Raw genomic sequence first — 16367 nt, 5'->3', positions numbered from 1 at the left:
CAGCCACACTAAACTAAATCTGGAGGGAGAGAAGGTGTTTGTATAACATGCTATATGCCTCAGGTACGCACAGTCTAGCAAGGAACAAAGACATGGGATTAAATAAAAATCTCACCATGGGTGCCCTAACACTAAGATTAAGAGCGTGAGAAAGTGACCTTTTCCTGTGCTAATCTTAGAAAAAGAAAAGGTTCGTGAAGGAGAGGATCCAGTCTCTCTGAAAGAGGAGTTGGACTTTGGAGGATGGAGAGGGGGTGAAAAATTCCAAAAGACCAATGGGGAGACCCCAAGCAGAGGAAAGTGAGCCCATAAAGGCTCTGAGCCCTGAAGCTGTGGTGTCAGGTGAAGTGGACTCAGTTCAATGTTTAGGAGACCAGTGGTAGGGAGGCCAGGGCTCTGTGAGGGTGGAGCTGGCCCAAAGTTCACAGACACTCATGATTAAAGCTATAGAATTTTGGCCTCTATCTCCAGTGAGTTATCACTAGGGGAGGAATTTAAATCAGAGAGTTCAATGATCAGCTTTAAAGTTCTCTCTGAGTCAATGTGAATATTTGGCTAAAGGGGTGTCTGCCTGTTAGATGGGAGAGATGACAGGGAACTGAAATATGTCTGTGGAATTGGCGACCGAGATGTTAGGAAGCAATAAAGACATTTGAGAGGAGGAAGAAAATAATCAGCCTCATCCCATCAGAGTGGTAACCATTCATTTACCAACAAGAAGGAAGTACACCAAGTTCTTTACATACAGTATATTGATTATCTGTCCACCATCATAGGCTGTTGGATACTATAATCCTCATCATCAGGTGAGGATATTAACAATTATTAAGCTGTAGCCCGAACTGGTGTGGCTCTGTGGATAGAGCATGGACCTGGGACTGAAGGGTCAAGGACACATTTCTGGGGTGCGGGCTAGATCCCCAGTAAGGGGTGCACAGAAGGGAGCTGATCAATGATCCACTCTCATCATTGATGTTATCTCTCTCTCCTCCCATCCTCTCTGAAATCAATAAAAATACATATTTTAGAAAAAGACAAAGAGAGAATCTTAAAAGCAGCAAGAGAAAAACAGTTACCTACAAGAGAGCACACATACAACTTTCAGCTGATTTCTCAACAGAAACCATGCAGGCCAAAAAGGAATGGTAAGAAATATTCAGTGATGAATATTAAGGACCTAAGACCGAAAATACTCTACCCAGCCAAGCCAACATTTAAAATTGAAGGTTAAATAAAGAGCTTCACATGTAAGAAAAAGCTAAAGGAGTTCATTCCCACCAAAACAGTACTACAGGAAATGTTGACGGGAATTCCAAAGAAGAAGAAAAAGAGGAGGAAGGAAAAGAAGAACAAGGAGGAAGGGGAGGGAGAAGGAGGAAGAGAAGGGGGAGGAAGAAAAGGAGAAGAAAAAGATAGAAAATATGAAGACTAGAATGGCTATAAAAGCGTATCTATCAATAATTGAAAGTAAAAATCAAGGCAAATGAACAAGGAATCTAATGAACAAAATAAACTGATGAGTAAAATAGAACCAGAGGCATAGAAACTTGGAACAGACTGACGAATCTCAGAGGGAAGGGGGAAGAGTAGGGAAGAGATTAACCAAAGAACTTATATGCATATATGCATTACCTCTGGACACAGACAATAAGATGGTGAAGGCCTGCATTGGGATGGGAACTGGGTAAAGCGGGTAATGGAGTTGAAAAAGGAGGACATCTGTAATACTCTCAATAATAAAGATTTTTTAAAAAACGAACAACAACAACAAAAAAACCTGTGCAGTCCATGGCCACCTCGGGGAAAAGGTCTGAGGAGGACAGAAATTCCTAATCAGAGATGTCATGGGTTGGGGTGTGTGTCTTAAAGGCGATGATATGTTAAAAAAACAGATATTGATTACTTTACTGAAAAATATAATTGTAGCATTTCAATTGTGTTAGTAATAGCCAATTGTTTGAAAATTGATCATGCTATTTTTTCTTTCCTACTAGTCACCTACACCACATGGGACGAGGCAATGATACCCCAATTTCAGAATTTCTTCTCCTGGGATTTTCAGAGGAACCAGCACTGCAGCCCCTCATATTTGGGCTTTTCCTCTCCATGTACCTGATCACTGTGTTGGGAAACCTGCTCATCATCCTGGCTGTCAGCTCTGACTCCCACCTCCACACACCCATGTACTTCTTCCTCTCCAACCTGTCCTTGGTAGATATCTGTTTCACTTCCACCACCATCCCAAAGATGCTGGTGAACATCCTGACACAGAGCAAAGTCATCACCTATAAAGGTTGCATCACCCAGATGTATTTTTTCATACTATTTGCAGGGCTGGATGATATCCTCTTGACCATAATGGCCTATGACCGCTTTGTGGCCATCTGCCACCCTCTGCACTACATGGTCATCATGAACCCCCGGCTCTGTGGACTACTGATTCTGGTGTCCTGGATCATGAGTGGACTGAATTCCCTCTTACAAAGCGTAATGGTATCGCAGCTGTCCTTCTGTACAGACTTTGAAATTGCCCACTATTTTTGTGAAATCCAACAGGTCTTCCAACTTGCCTGTTCCGACACCTTTCTTAATAACATGGTGATATATTTTGCAGTTGTGCTATTAGGTGCTGGTCCCCTTGCTGGTATTTTTTACTCTTACTCTAAAATAATGTCCACCATTTGTGGAATCCCATCAGCACAGGGGAAGTATAAAGCATTTTCTACCTGTGCATCTCACCTCTGGGTTGTCTCCTTATTTTATGGTACAATCCTAGGAGTGTATGTCAGCTCTGCTGTTACCCAAAGCTCACACTCAAGTGCAGCAGCCTCAGTGATGTACGCTGTGGTCACACCCATGCTGAACCCCTTCATCTACAGTCTCAGGAACAAAGACATAAAGAGGGCCCTGAAAAGATTCTATGGGATGGCAGGTAGAAATGGGACAACCACCCTGAGGTAGAAAAAGTGCTCCAAGACTCAAAACCAGAAATTGAGATTCTTTCATTACATTGTAGTTTTCAGACTTGGTCCTTTTATTCTGTCCTTGAATTTCCTTTGTTTCAACTTCTCTATACAATTTAAGTAGCCATTTTATTAAGCTTTGTGCTTTGTTATATAGACAGTTGTTCCCTTTGTCTTTTTTTTTTACCTTCACAATGTTTTTTCCAACCTTGATCAGAAATATTTAGAAGTTTTTATTTAATTGACTGGCAACATTGATGTCTTAACAATAATTTCTTCTCAAATGACATATATCATTGTAAGTAATTTGTTCTGTGTTCCCCATGTGTACCTCATTCTTTGTACATCAGCACTTTAACAGATCCTCCTGATACTGTGGACTTTATGATTCTCCCCTATAAGTCTCCATCTATTGATAGTGATGGAATAGGATAGGGAAGCCTGGGCACTGGCCTGGGTCCTACTACTTGCTCCTCAGACCAGAGTCCATGCTATGACTACATGGATCCTTATGGTCCTTATGGTTGCAACAAGCATCATCGAACTATGAACATGTAAGTTTTATTACTCACAAGTCCAGCATGCCCAAATGCCACACAGAAAAGTGTGTGTGTGTGTGTGTGTGTGTGTGTGTGTGTGTGTGTGTGTGTAAAAAAGAGAGAAAGACAGAAAGACAGAGAGATAGGAAATGGACTTTGACTGAAGGGCTCTGCCTGCATTGGGGCCCAAGACAGGATGGCTAGGGTTTTGTGGGTTTGCTTTTTCTTTAAAATATAAGAGTTGGAATTAGGGCAGGGAAAGGATAAACAGGGTCACCCCTGCTGTCAGTTATCTAGGTTACTCAGGTTTTTCTACAAGGGGAATTTTATAATATGTTAATCTTGTGTAAAAATCACAAAATCTGTGTTTAATTCCAAATAAACTTTGCTTCCTAGATATATCCATTGTTTAATGCGAATTTCCTTCTTTTGCTTGTATTGAAATGGCTTCTAATTAAAAATAAAATGGCATTTATTTCAAGTTCCAAATCAAGCATATAGGCCTAACCAATGGATACAGACAACAGGGGGTGAAGGTATGAGTGGGGAGAATGGGGGGTAAAATGGGGATAAGGACACATATTAATAACTTAATCAATAAAGAAATTTTTAAAAAATAAAAGATAAAAATAAAAGGAGAATTTCATGAGTGGTGGCATCATAAGTGCTTCTGTAGTAGTAGTATCATACATCTGGCAATATGATTATCTGAGATGGATGCCTTTGAAAAAAAGCTTAATCAGGTACTTGTGATACAAACATGCTACTGTATTTCATACATAATTTCCAGACTTTATTGTCTTATTTAGCTGAGGGTCCAATTGTTGCAATTATAATAAGGACCGCAAGGATTCATCTGGTCACACAGGGATTGGTCTCAGGAGAAAGAAGTAAGACCTAAGTCAGTGCCCAGGCACTCCTGTCCTATTGCATCATTATCAATAGACTGAGATGTATAGGGAACAATCATAACTACCATAGTTACTGGCAAAACTTTACCAAATATCTCTCTCCCAGTGGAATCTACTTGGAAACATACATGAGAGGTTCAGAGACAGAAAGAGATGGTGAGGTGCCGTTTATATGACTTTCTGAGCTAAAGATGAGGTGAAGCACCTGGAGCTACAGAAGGGAGGAAGGACATTGCAGGACAATAACAAGAAAACATGCTCAGTAATTAGAAATTTGCCCTGCCATCAATATAGGTCAAAAATGTTAACTCTGATGATAACTCTTATTATTGGAAAGACTCAAAATTTAAATTCTTTAAGGGAGAGGTAAAATTTCCTATCTGGAAACTAAAGGGGAGCTCAGAGGGGTGTACAAAATAGAAGGTTTTAATAGGAAACAGGGAGGGACAAAAGAGCTATAAAAACAGAGAAAAAAGGATTATTTGGGGGCCATGACATCCTTTATTTGGGGCAAGAGGAGAGAAAGAATTTCTATCAGACAGATTCCCTATTCTTTCTGTGAGGGATGGGGAGAGCCCACATGACAGATTACCTTACTGGTGCTTGACCAGAAATTCAAGGCTGATTGATTAAAATTAAGCTTCTGGGAGAGGTGGAAACTTCCATTAAATCCAGTATGAAATCTAGATTTAGCATCATGGGTTTTTAACTGGAGTGATGCCAAATTGGGCATATGGTTTTCTCTTTGACAATAGTATGGACATTCACAATATTAAACACAGAATATCGATAAACTTGTCCACCAGGCACCATGAGATTTGTAGTGGAAAGATTAAATTCACTTTATTGGTAGCACTGTGCATGGAGAATGGGAAAGCTAGTGCTCAGAATATCTTCCCATTTATTTGTGCCTTTTTCAATATTTTTAGCAATGTTTTATAGTTTATTTCTAGGTATTTAATTCTTTTTGATGCAATTAGAAATGAAATTGTTCTCCAATTTCTCTTCTGACTGTTTATATAGATGCAAACAATTATTATGTGTTGATTTTGTATCATTATTGAACCTGTTTATTGGTTCTAAGGAAATTTTAAAATAATTTATTGGAGGATAATAACAAAATAAAGTGAACATAGTTAATAGAAATATTTTTTAATTAAATGAGTTATGCAAAAATTAAGAGTACATACTGCACAGGTTCATATACATAACTCAAAAAACACAAAAGCTTTAATATCTTTGTTATAGAATTGTAAAAAATGTAATTAGCCTAATCCGCTGTTTCCTTATTTCTGCTGCTGATGTGGAATCATAAACCTAATTCAGGGAGATATTGGTAGAAATAAATAAAATGTTTTTTCAACATAGAGAAATAAAATGTTTTTTAAACATAGAGTATGTCTAATAACACTTCCATATGTAGGAAATATATATATATATATATATATATATATATATATATATATATACACAAGTATGTACATTTGTACATGATTTTCTTTCTAATAAAAACAACACACAAAGAAATAACACAGACACACTAATATTCTCACCTTTAATGTTGAAAGAAAATTATAAAGAAATTTGGTGACAATAGAAAACAAAGGATGAATGATTAAATTAATATGAAACTAAAATATTAGAAATTTAGATACAATGGTGTAACATAGAAGGTTGACCTTAATTTTAGTAATAAATTACATTTCCTATGTTAATCCACAAAGACCTCAAAGTCAGAACCACATTTACCTTCGTAACTGAAGAGTTTGTCCACCAGGCACCAAGTGAGTCACACTGAACATGAGATTTGTAGTGGAGAGATTAGATTCACTTTATTGCTAGCACTGGGCAAAGAGAATGGGAAAGTTAGTGTTCAAAACTTGAACTCTTGGTTCCTTTACTGGCAATTGGTTTTAAAGGGTGAAATTGGGGGTAGGGGTTTTCAATGGGTGATCAGCTCATGGGTATATTCTGATTGGTTGGAGCTGGTGTTACAATGAGATATTTTAGGAGTTGTGATCATCAGTCATCCAATGTCAGCTAGCCTAGGATCTATGTGACTGTAATCCATGAGAGTCAGTGGTTTTCTATCTGGTAGAAAAATTTAGTTCTTTTAAAACCAACTCAAGGTATGTGTCTCTATGTTATCACAGATTCCAGATGGGGGACTAGTGCCACAAGACCCTGATTTATGTCTGAAAAAGTTACTTTGGTGAATATAAGGAAAAGGTACTCAGGTCTTTTTCCTTGCAAATGAGACATTGGAGGGTAGAGGGTTTGGTTGAGTAGGGATTCTGGCTTGGTTTCAATTTTATGAAATTGGGAATTCACTAGATCAGTTAATGGAGCAGAATCACCAAATTGACTTTGGATTTTTTTCTTCTTCTTCTTTTTTTTTTATTGCTTAAGGTATTACAAAGAGTATTACATATGTCTCCTTTTTTTCCCCCAGCCCTTGACAATCCCCTGGCCTCCCCTATCCCCCAGTGTCTTATGTCCATTGGTTATGCTTATATGCATGCATACAAGTCTTTTGGTTGATCTCTTACTCCCCACCCCCCCTTCTACCCTCCCACCCTCCCCGGCCTTCTTGCTGTAGTTTGACAATCTGTTCGAGGCAGCTCTGCCTCTGTATCTATTTTTGTTCATCCTATCTAATAAAAGAGAAACATGGTAATTAGTGTACGACCGCTACCCTTCCCATTGGCTAATCAGGGCGATATGCAAAGTAACTGCCAGCCAAGATGGCGGCCGGCAGCCAGGCAGCTTGAAACTAACATGAGGCTTGCTTGATTCAGTGATGGAGGAAACCAACATTCCCCGCCTGTCTTGCCGGCCTCTGAGCCTGCAGTTTAAGAAACATTGTAACAAATATAGAAGCTAAACAAAACCCCAGGAAACTGCTTTCAGCGAGCCGAGCCGGGATCTCAGAGCTGGAGTTATACATTGTTTCGATTATAGAACCGAAACAAACCAGATACCTGCTTTCAGCAGCGGAGGCCTAAGAGCTGGAGCCTCAGAGCTAAAGCCCTCCAACTTTGTTCTTCTTTCTCAAGATTGCTGCAGCTATTCTGGGCCACTTTTTATTCCAGATGAATTTTTGGAGAGTTTGTTCTAGGTCTGTGACCTATGACATTGGTATTTTAATGGGGATTGCATTGAATCTATAGATTGCTTTGAGTAGTATGGACACTTTAATGTTGTTGATTCTACCAATCCATGAACATGGTATATTTTTCCAGTTGTTTATGCCTTCTCTATCTTTTTTTCCAATGTCCTGTAGTTTTCTGAGTACAGGTCTTTCCCCTCCTTAGTTCAATTTATTCCTAGGTATCTTAATTTTGTTGTTGCAATGGTAAATGGAATTTTTAAAAAATGTCTCTTTCTGTAAGTTCACTATTGGTATATGAATAAGCCATAGATTTCTGGGTGTTAATTTGGTATCGTGCTACATTGCCAAATTCATTTATTAAGTCAAGTAGTTTTTAGATGGAGTCTTTAGGGTTTTCTATGTACAATATCATGTCATCTGTGAATAATGACAGTTTTACTTCTTGTTTTCCAATTTGGTTGCCTTTTTTTCTTCTTCTTGTAGGAAAGGGGGAGAGAAAAATTGGATATATGAATGAAACAATAGACTCAAATAATAACATCAATAAAGCAGATAGATAAAGAAGATAAATAAAAAGTAAAAGAAATGGAAGAGAAAAATAGAAAAAAAAGCAAAGAAGAAAAAAAAGAAAGAAAAGTAAAGGGCTTTCATCTCAGCCAGGTTTAGTTCCTCCTGGGAGCTTCCTTTTGATCCCACTTTTCTGATGACTGTGCTGACTGTTCTGTCTGCCAGTTCTGGGCTTCCCGGGAAGTGCTTAGTGCTAACCACTGTCAGAAACTGTCCTCTTTGGCTTTCAGCAGCCTGCTTGAAGCTCCAAGAAATCCACAGTTGGTGTCTGTCTCCACAGGACTTGGCTTCACACGGGAGGGGCCAAGCTGCCCTCTACATCAGGTTAGTTAGCAGCAGGGGGCCCAGGGCTGGGTCAGCAAGCTTCCCCAGGTTCCCCAGGCTCTGCTTCCACCCACCATCACTTGCCAGCCAGCTATCGATCATAACCACTCAAAAGGGCTTTAGGTAGAAGCGGGAGTCTATACCTCTGGTCTCCCATGATGGGGAAGGTGCTGTTTAGATTTCAGGGAAAGTGGTGGGTATGTTTCCCTGTCCCAGACCTGCTACTCTGTGAATGGCTCAGCATATTATTCTGCAATCCAGTGGCATCAACTGGAAACCTGAAGTTTCTATCTGGGAGGCACCATTCAGGTTCCTGGGATAGTGGGGCAGACGGCCCCATCCCCAACCCAGTCACAGATGCTCCCTGAGACTGTACAAAGCCATAGGCTTGGCCTCTGTGGCTATCTCTTTTGCAAAGGTCAAGATGAAGGGTATAGCAGGCCTGGTCTCTGAGGGTCGGGTGGGCTGTATCACCTAGGGTGTTTTTTTTCACTTTTCCTTCATTACTGCTTCTGGGGGCATATGACTGAATGAAGGACTTCTTTTTTTTTATTTTTATTTTTTTATTGCTTAAAGTATTAAAAAGGGTATTACATACGTGTCCTTTTTATCCCCCCTCCCTTGACAGTCCCCTAGCCTCCCCTATTCCCCAGTGTCTTATGTCCATTGGTTATGCTTATATGCATGCATACAAGTCCTTTAGTTGATCTCTTACCCCCCTCCCTCCTGCCCCCCAACCCTCCCCGGCCTTCCCGCTGCAGTTTGACAATCTGTTTGAGGCAGCTCTGCCTTTGTATCTATTATTGTTCAAAAGTTTATAATGGTTTTTATTATCCATGAATGAGTGAGATCATTGAATGAAGGACTTCTGATTGCTGCTTTTCTACATCTCCCCCAATGTTTCCCACCCCAGCCTCTGCTTAGGCACCGCCAATCAGCACCACCCTCCCTGCACCAAAGCCTTGGGTGAATCGCTGCTATGGAAAACTCCTGTGCTCTGGGTTTAAAAAACAAAAATAAAATAAAACCAGAAACTGTGCCTTTCTTTCCTATGGGGTCTGGTCTACCGGCTCCAGACTCTGCAGCACCCAGCAGCTCTGCCACCTTTCACGGCTGGATGTTACATGGGCTGCTGGTCTCAACTCAGATGCGCTGGGCGGTGGAGCCCAGCCTGCGTTCCGGGCCTCAATCTTCTGGGGGAACAGACGCTCCTGTAGCCCGGAGCTCCCTCCTCACTGTTGGCCTGCCACCTGTGGCAGCTGGGACAGGCCCTCTCATGACCCCACTCTTCATACCAGTCTCCAGGTGTTTTCTGTCCTTCCTTGATACATGTCTCCTCCTCAGGTGGACCTCAGTTGGTAAATCCAGGTGTATGTTTCCCACTTTAATTTTACTTCCAGTCTGACCAGGGGACTGCATTTCTGACAAGCTCCCAAGTGATGTTGATGCTGCAGGTCCTCCTGGTCTGTGGACCGCACTTTGGGTAGGGGGGCTGTGGCTCTGGGTCAGAGTCTGTTGTAGGTACTTTTAGGTCTTCTCCACCAGGAGTCTTCTGTGTATGTAATTTTGAAAGACAGTCGAAGTAAGGTTTATTATTCCACATTATCTTCAGAAAGAAGAAAACTGAAGTCAGATGGATTACATTGTTTTTTAAAGCATGCTCACTGCAAAGGCACCAAGAGCTCTCTATCTACACACTTTTCTTTCTTTTTTAAAAACTATATTTTTATTGATTTTAGAGAGGAAGGGAAAGGGAGAGAGAAATAGAAACATCAATGATGAGAGAGAATCATTGATCGGCTGCCTCCTGCATGTCCCCTCCTGGGGATCGAGCCCGCAATTCAGCCATATGCCTTTGACCTGGAATCGAACCTAGGACCCTTCAGTCCGCAAGCCGATGCTCTATCCACTGAGTCAAAGCAGCTAGGGCTGCATTACATTTTTAACAATAACATAATGCAGTTAAAACTTATTGTGCATCATCTTGAGTTATATACAAATGGACCCATCCACTATAAACTCTTTTAAAAATTATGTTTTTATTGATTTCAGAGAAGAAGGGAGAGGGGGAGAGAGATAGAAACATCAATGATGAGAGAGAATTATTGATTGGCTGCCTCCTGCATGCCCCACACTAGGGATTGAGCCCACAACTCAGGCATATACCGTGAGTGGAATTTAACTGTGATCTCCTGGTTCACAGGTCGATGCTCAACCACTGAGCTACACTGGCTGGGCTGGGCTAAACTCTTTATTTATGTATGGCTTCTTTAATCCAGCACATTGTACATTTGAAATATGCGCAATTTATTGTATGTAATTATTATTATTTTAAAATTGATTTCAACTGTTGAAAGTATTATAGATGTCCCCTTTGTTATTTTTCTCATTGAACTCCTCCACCCCACACCCTTCCCTCCCAGACCTTCACAACATTATTGTCTGTGCCCATAGGCTTTGCATATCCTATATAATAAATGCCTAATATGCTAAGTGTCTGGTTGTCTGGTCGTCTGGTCAGCACTTCAACCAATCAAAGGGTAATATGCTAATGATATGCTAAAGCCACTCAACTGCTCGCTATGACATGCACTGACCACCAGGGGGCAGATGCCCTGATCAGTAGGTTAGCTTGCTGCTGGGGTTCAGCAGACATGCCCTGGAGCTCTCCCGCAGTTACACCCTGGTTGGAAACCTCCTGTGTCCCTCCCTTCCCGACTGTGCACTGGTGGGGTCTCTTGGCTTGGCCTATGCCCTCTCGCAATCTGGGATCCCTAGGGGGTGTCAGAGAGCCGGTTTCAGCCTCATCTGCAGGCCAGGTTGAAGGACTCCACTGATGCTCAAATTTGTGCACCGGGCCTCTAGTATGCATAGAAATTACTGGGTTAATCACTCTCCAACACACTCCATCTCCATATTCCCTTGAAATTCATCAGTCTTTCCATGCTTCTATGCCTCTGGGTCTATTTTGTTCATCAGTTTATTTGTTCACTGGGTTCCTCTTATGAGTGAGATCATGTAATTATGCTCCAATAAATTAGTTAGAATTAAAAATTCTAGTGATGTATAACTCATGTCAGATAAAGAGCACAGGCAGCTGAGTCACATCAGATAGTGGTGGGAAATATATCTTATAACTGGGAAGAAAGCTAGGTCTCATATATAAATATAGGAACTGTGATATTAAATTAAGGCAATTCACATTTGATAAACCATTTTTACATAAACCACAAGATCAACACACACACGTACACACACATATTAAGCATCATATATTGGTTGAAGAAAGAAGTGTAATACAGATGCACAAACATCATTAAAGAGCTTTAGAAACATAATATAGCAACTTATGATGGGCCCAGAATAGATCAGAACTACTTCCCACCATAGAATCCATTTTGATTATAAATCCATTATATTAAAACAAGTGTTTCCCCCCCAAATTAACAATGGAACTCCCATTTGACCCAGTGATCTCACTACTAGGAATATATCCCAAGAATCTAGAAACATCAATCAGAAAGAATATATGCACCCCTATATTCATAGCAGCACAATTTACCATAGCTAAGATTTGGAAACAGCCTAAGTGCCATCAGCAGATGAGTGGATTAAAAAGCTTTGGTACATCTACATAATGGAATACTATGCTGTGGCGAAAAAGAAGGCATTCTTGCCATTTGCAACAGCATGGATGGAACTGGAGAGCATTATGCTAAGTGAAATAAGCCAGTCAGAGAAAGATAAATATCACATGATCTCACTCATTTGTGGAATATAATGAACAACATAAACTGATGAAAAAAACCCCAACAGATCCAGAGACAGAGAAGCATTGATCAGACTGTCAAACCTCAGAGGGAAGGTAGGGGAGGGTAGGGGTAAGGGGGAGAGATCAACCAAAGGATTTATATGCATGCATATAAGCCTAACCAATGGACACAGATACTGGGGGGTGAGGCCATGAGTGGGGGGTGGGGGGAAAATGGGGAATAAGGACATATATGTAATACCTTAATCAATAAAGAAAAAAAACAATAAAACAAGTACTTTTAGGATGGCTTGTTATGCAGAAATAGGTAACTGCTACACTAATAACAGAAAAGAAAACTGAGATCACTTATAATAATACTAGAGGCCCACTGAACAAAATTCATGCTGGGGGAGGGGCAGTCCCTCAGTCGGCCTGCACACTCTTCAATCCGGGACCCCTCGATGGATGTCCGACTGGCTCTCGCAATCTTGGACCACTGGCTCCTAACTGCTCACCTGCCTGCCTGCCTGATCACCCCTAACCACCTCTGCTTGCCTGCCTGATTGCCCCTAACTGCTCCTCTGCTGGCCTGATCGCCCTTAACCAACTCTGCCTCGCCCCATACCCAGGACCAAGGATTCCATCCTCCGGCCAGTCTCAGGCACCAAGGACCCTGGCTGGCTTCGCCTGGGCCCACCACAGCCGCAGGGGATCATGGGCCGGCGGCTTCACCTGGGCCGCAGCCACAGGCACCCGGGACCACGGGGTGGGCAGCTTGTCCCTCTCCCGGGCCACAACCCCAGCTGCTGGCACCCGCGACTGTGGGGCGTGCGGCTTGTCTCTTCCCTGGGCTGCAGGCACAGATGCTGCCATTGGTGCCTGGGACCGCGGGGTGTGTGGCTTGTCCCTCTCCTGGGCCGCAGCCTGGCTGGTCCCCATTCCTCTCTCCCCAGTGTTGAGTGTCTGAGCAGTTCCAGCATGAGGGCAAGAGGGCATGAGGGTGTGATGATCATTTGCATATTAGCTCTTTATTATATAGGATCCTCTTTCCCATTCTAGGCATTTGTACAGATATTTGAAGATATCATTCATGATTATTCTGTTATTGAAGTTTATTTCAGATAAATGCATTAAAAGTGTCTCTATTTAGACTCTTATAGTTAACCAGAAGAGGTTGAAAGAATATGCATGTTTGTGCAAAACGTATGACTCTGAATCACAGAACTGGACAGGAATTCAAGCTCTCTAGTGAGTCATCCTTTGGTCACTTATGTACATCTGTGACATATCTATAGGTCATATATTAGTTTATATAATGGATGATAATAATATGGTTCATTTCTATATCTTTAGTGGTTATGACAATATTTAGAGTAGGGGGAGGGGCTTCATTTAAAACAATAGAAGGGGAGAAACCAAGATGGCAACATAGGTAAACACTGGAAATTGCTGCCTCACACAACCACTTCAAAAATATAACTAAAAGACAAAACAGACATCGTCCAGTACCACAGTAAGGCTGGCTGAGTGGAAATTCTACAACTAGAAGGAAAGAGAGAAGCACACTGAGACTTAGGAGGTGCGAAAGTAAATTGCAGAGGTACCGAGGCGCACGTGGAAAGGGCTGGCAACTGAGGATGACATTGTCTTTTTCAATCGGGAGGGAGTCTCAAGCTCCCAACTGCTCTGAACTCCAGTTCTTGGTGAGTCTCTGGGGACCCAGACTCATACTGGGAGAAATTGGACTGTCTGACATCTGTAGGAACTCAAGGGTGGATTTCTCTCAGAGGTGCTTGCAGCGATTACCAGGACACTGAGACACGGGGCCTCTTAGGGCAGGACTGAGGATCAGCCACAGCTGCTTGCTCCACCCTGGTGATTCCCTGAGACCCCGCCCCACCCAAGCTGTGCCCAGAGGCTTTTGCATATGGAAGGCCTGGCCTTTGCAATCTGAAAATTACCTAACAAACTGCAGCTGGGTCAGGGAGACCCAGAACTTCCAAGAGAAGGCCCAAGGCCCCACCGTAGCTTGTATTGCTTCACAGCTGGGTCTTATCTGGGCACCTCTAAACCCCAAACAAAGAAGAGGAATCTGCAGATCTCTCCATAGCTCCTGCTGGGTAGCCAAAGGCAGAGGCTAAATTAGCACCTTAGAGATCCAAGAGCTAGTGTACCCAGTGGTCAGAGTGGGACCATCCAGATTACAACTCCTCAGATCCATAAGGGACACACTCAGGGGGCAGATTCAGTGAGCACCAAAGCCCCACTGAAGCAAGTCTTGGCCCAGAAGGGTGTCTCCAGCACAGAAGTTCTCCCACTGTAGACATAGCTGATTCTCACATCCAATTGGCCTGGATGTCAATTCCTCCCAGTGATACCTACAACAATCAAGGCTAAACTACAACAAGACTGTGCACAGAGCCCACAAAGGGGTGCACCAAGAGTGTCCACCTCAGGTAATTGGGGAGGCTGAGCCACTGGGCTCTATAGGACACCTAGCACAGAAAGCCACTCTATCAACACAGGGAAGCATAAAAAATGCGGAGACAAAGAAACAAGTCACAAATGACAGAAATGGAGGAAAGCAAACTACTGGATATAGAGTTCAAAACCACACTTATAAAGTTTTTCAAGAATTTTCCAGAAACCGCCGATAAATTTAGTGAGACCCTCAAGAAATCTAGTGAGACCCTCCAGGATATGAAAAAGCACCAACTAGAAATTAAGCACACACTGACTGAAATAATGAATATTATACAGTGTTCTAACGGCAGACTAGAGGATCGCAAGAACCAAGTCAAAGATTTGAAATAAGAAGAAGCAAAAAAAATCCAACCAGAAAAACAAAAAGAAAAAAGAATCCAAAAATATGAAGATAGTGTAAGGAGAGTGGCTTGTTACCAAATGACTAATACACTCCTTTGTGTGATTCTTAATAATAACTTATTTTTAAACTACAGCTGAACAGACACTGCAGGATACAGGCTTATTCAAGTTTGTATCTTCAGATGACTTGTGTATGGAAGTTTAAAACTCCAAAGTAAAAACAGAGCTCAAGGCTTTAAAGATATTTTTTACTGTAACTATGACAATTCCATTTTAGTTCCCACTGAATTGAATACAAAACCATAAGAATAATACTCCAAATATTTATATGTATACTTTGTTTTCCGGACTCAAACAGCTCTCACTTTCCAAAATTTGCGAGTCAAGTAGTTTGGGATGTGAGGACTTACTTGTACTATACCTTCTACTGGACATGAAGAAAATCCTCATACTCTCTCTCTCCCTTCCCCCTCTCCTACTCTCTTTCTCTCTTTCCTTCTAAACCACTGATAGAAAGTTGCAAATTCCAGTTTCGTCTTAGAAGGTAGAAACTTGGGAAGCACATCTCTCCCATGCTACCAAGAAAAAGACAAATTATCTATGAAATCATAACTTTTATTGAGCCCTTGAGAGAGCTGAGGTCACAGAGCAGCCAAATAGCCTGAAATCTAAGGAAAATGAGATGACTCTAACAAGAGACAGGGATAGGAGGAAGAGCTTGCCTGGGAAAGAACATGAGAAGAACCCAGGGCCAACATACAAGTGCACAATATTTCAGGTAAAATCTTAATTAATTTCTAAAGGCCAAGTGTGGACCAGCTACAGTGAGGACAAAATTCCTCTGCAGGGGGTATGGGTATCATCTCACTGCAACTCTCAGATAACCAGGCAGGGGGGCAGAGGGAGTTCTGTTGGTCAGATGAAGTTTCTAGGCAAAGAGATCCAGGAGCTGTCAGTTGGCAATTGGGATGAAAAATCTCAGAAATGATAGGAATCCAAGTGATATGGATGGGGCACCAATATGATGTGATATAGATACAGATATTGTGGTTTCTCCCCTGGGCTGTTGGGAGCCTACCATCCCGGAGTTTGTTGGTTTGCTATGAGCATGTTAGGGTGGAATGAACATATTGATGTGGTATGAGCAAGTGATAGCCATTTTTGAATAATATTAGAGGGCCGTTTGTAAGGACAGAGAGGTCCAATTAGGGAGGCAAGCAAAAGGGATTATAGGATAAATTAGTATGTAGACATTTCATTAAACACGATGAAAAACCACTGAAGGTATTTAATCAGAAGAAGACCACATCTTTCATTTACATCTAAGATTCAGTTCAAGTAAATTTTTGTGGATGGTATGATGGATGGGTA

The 16367-nt window shown here is 41.7% G+C and overlaps 1 protein-coding gene across 1 annotated transcript; it reads left to right on the top strand.

Moving 5' to 3' along the window:
- The first annotated feature begins 2007 nt into the window (after positions 1–2007).
- Positions 2008–2961, top strand: LOC132234141 (olfactory receptor-like protein OLF4). Its single transcript, XM_059695191.1, has one exon. The coding sequence runs from the start codon at positions 2008–2010 to the stop codon at positions 2959–2961; it is 954 nt and encodes a 317-aa protein (XP_059551174.1).
- The last annotated feature ends 13406 nt before the right edge of the window (positions 2962–16367 follow it).

This window comes from Myotis daubentonii, chromosome 5 (assembly GCF_963259705.1).
Source record: "Myotis daubentonii chromosome 5, mMyoDau2.1, whole genome shotgun sequence".
Classification (NCBI taxonomy): Eukaryota; Metazoa; Chordata; class Mammalia; order Chiroptera; family Vespertilionidae; genus Myotis; species Myotis daubentonii.
Note: the sequence above shows the minus strand (reverse complement) of the source record. Positions and strands in the feature narration are given on the sequence as shown.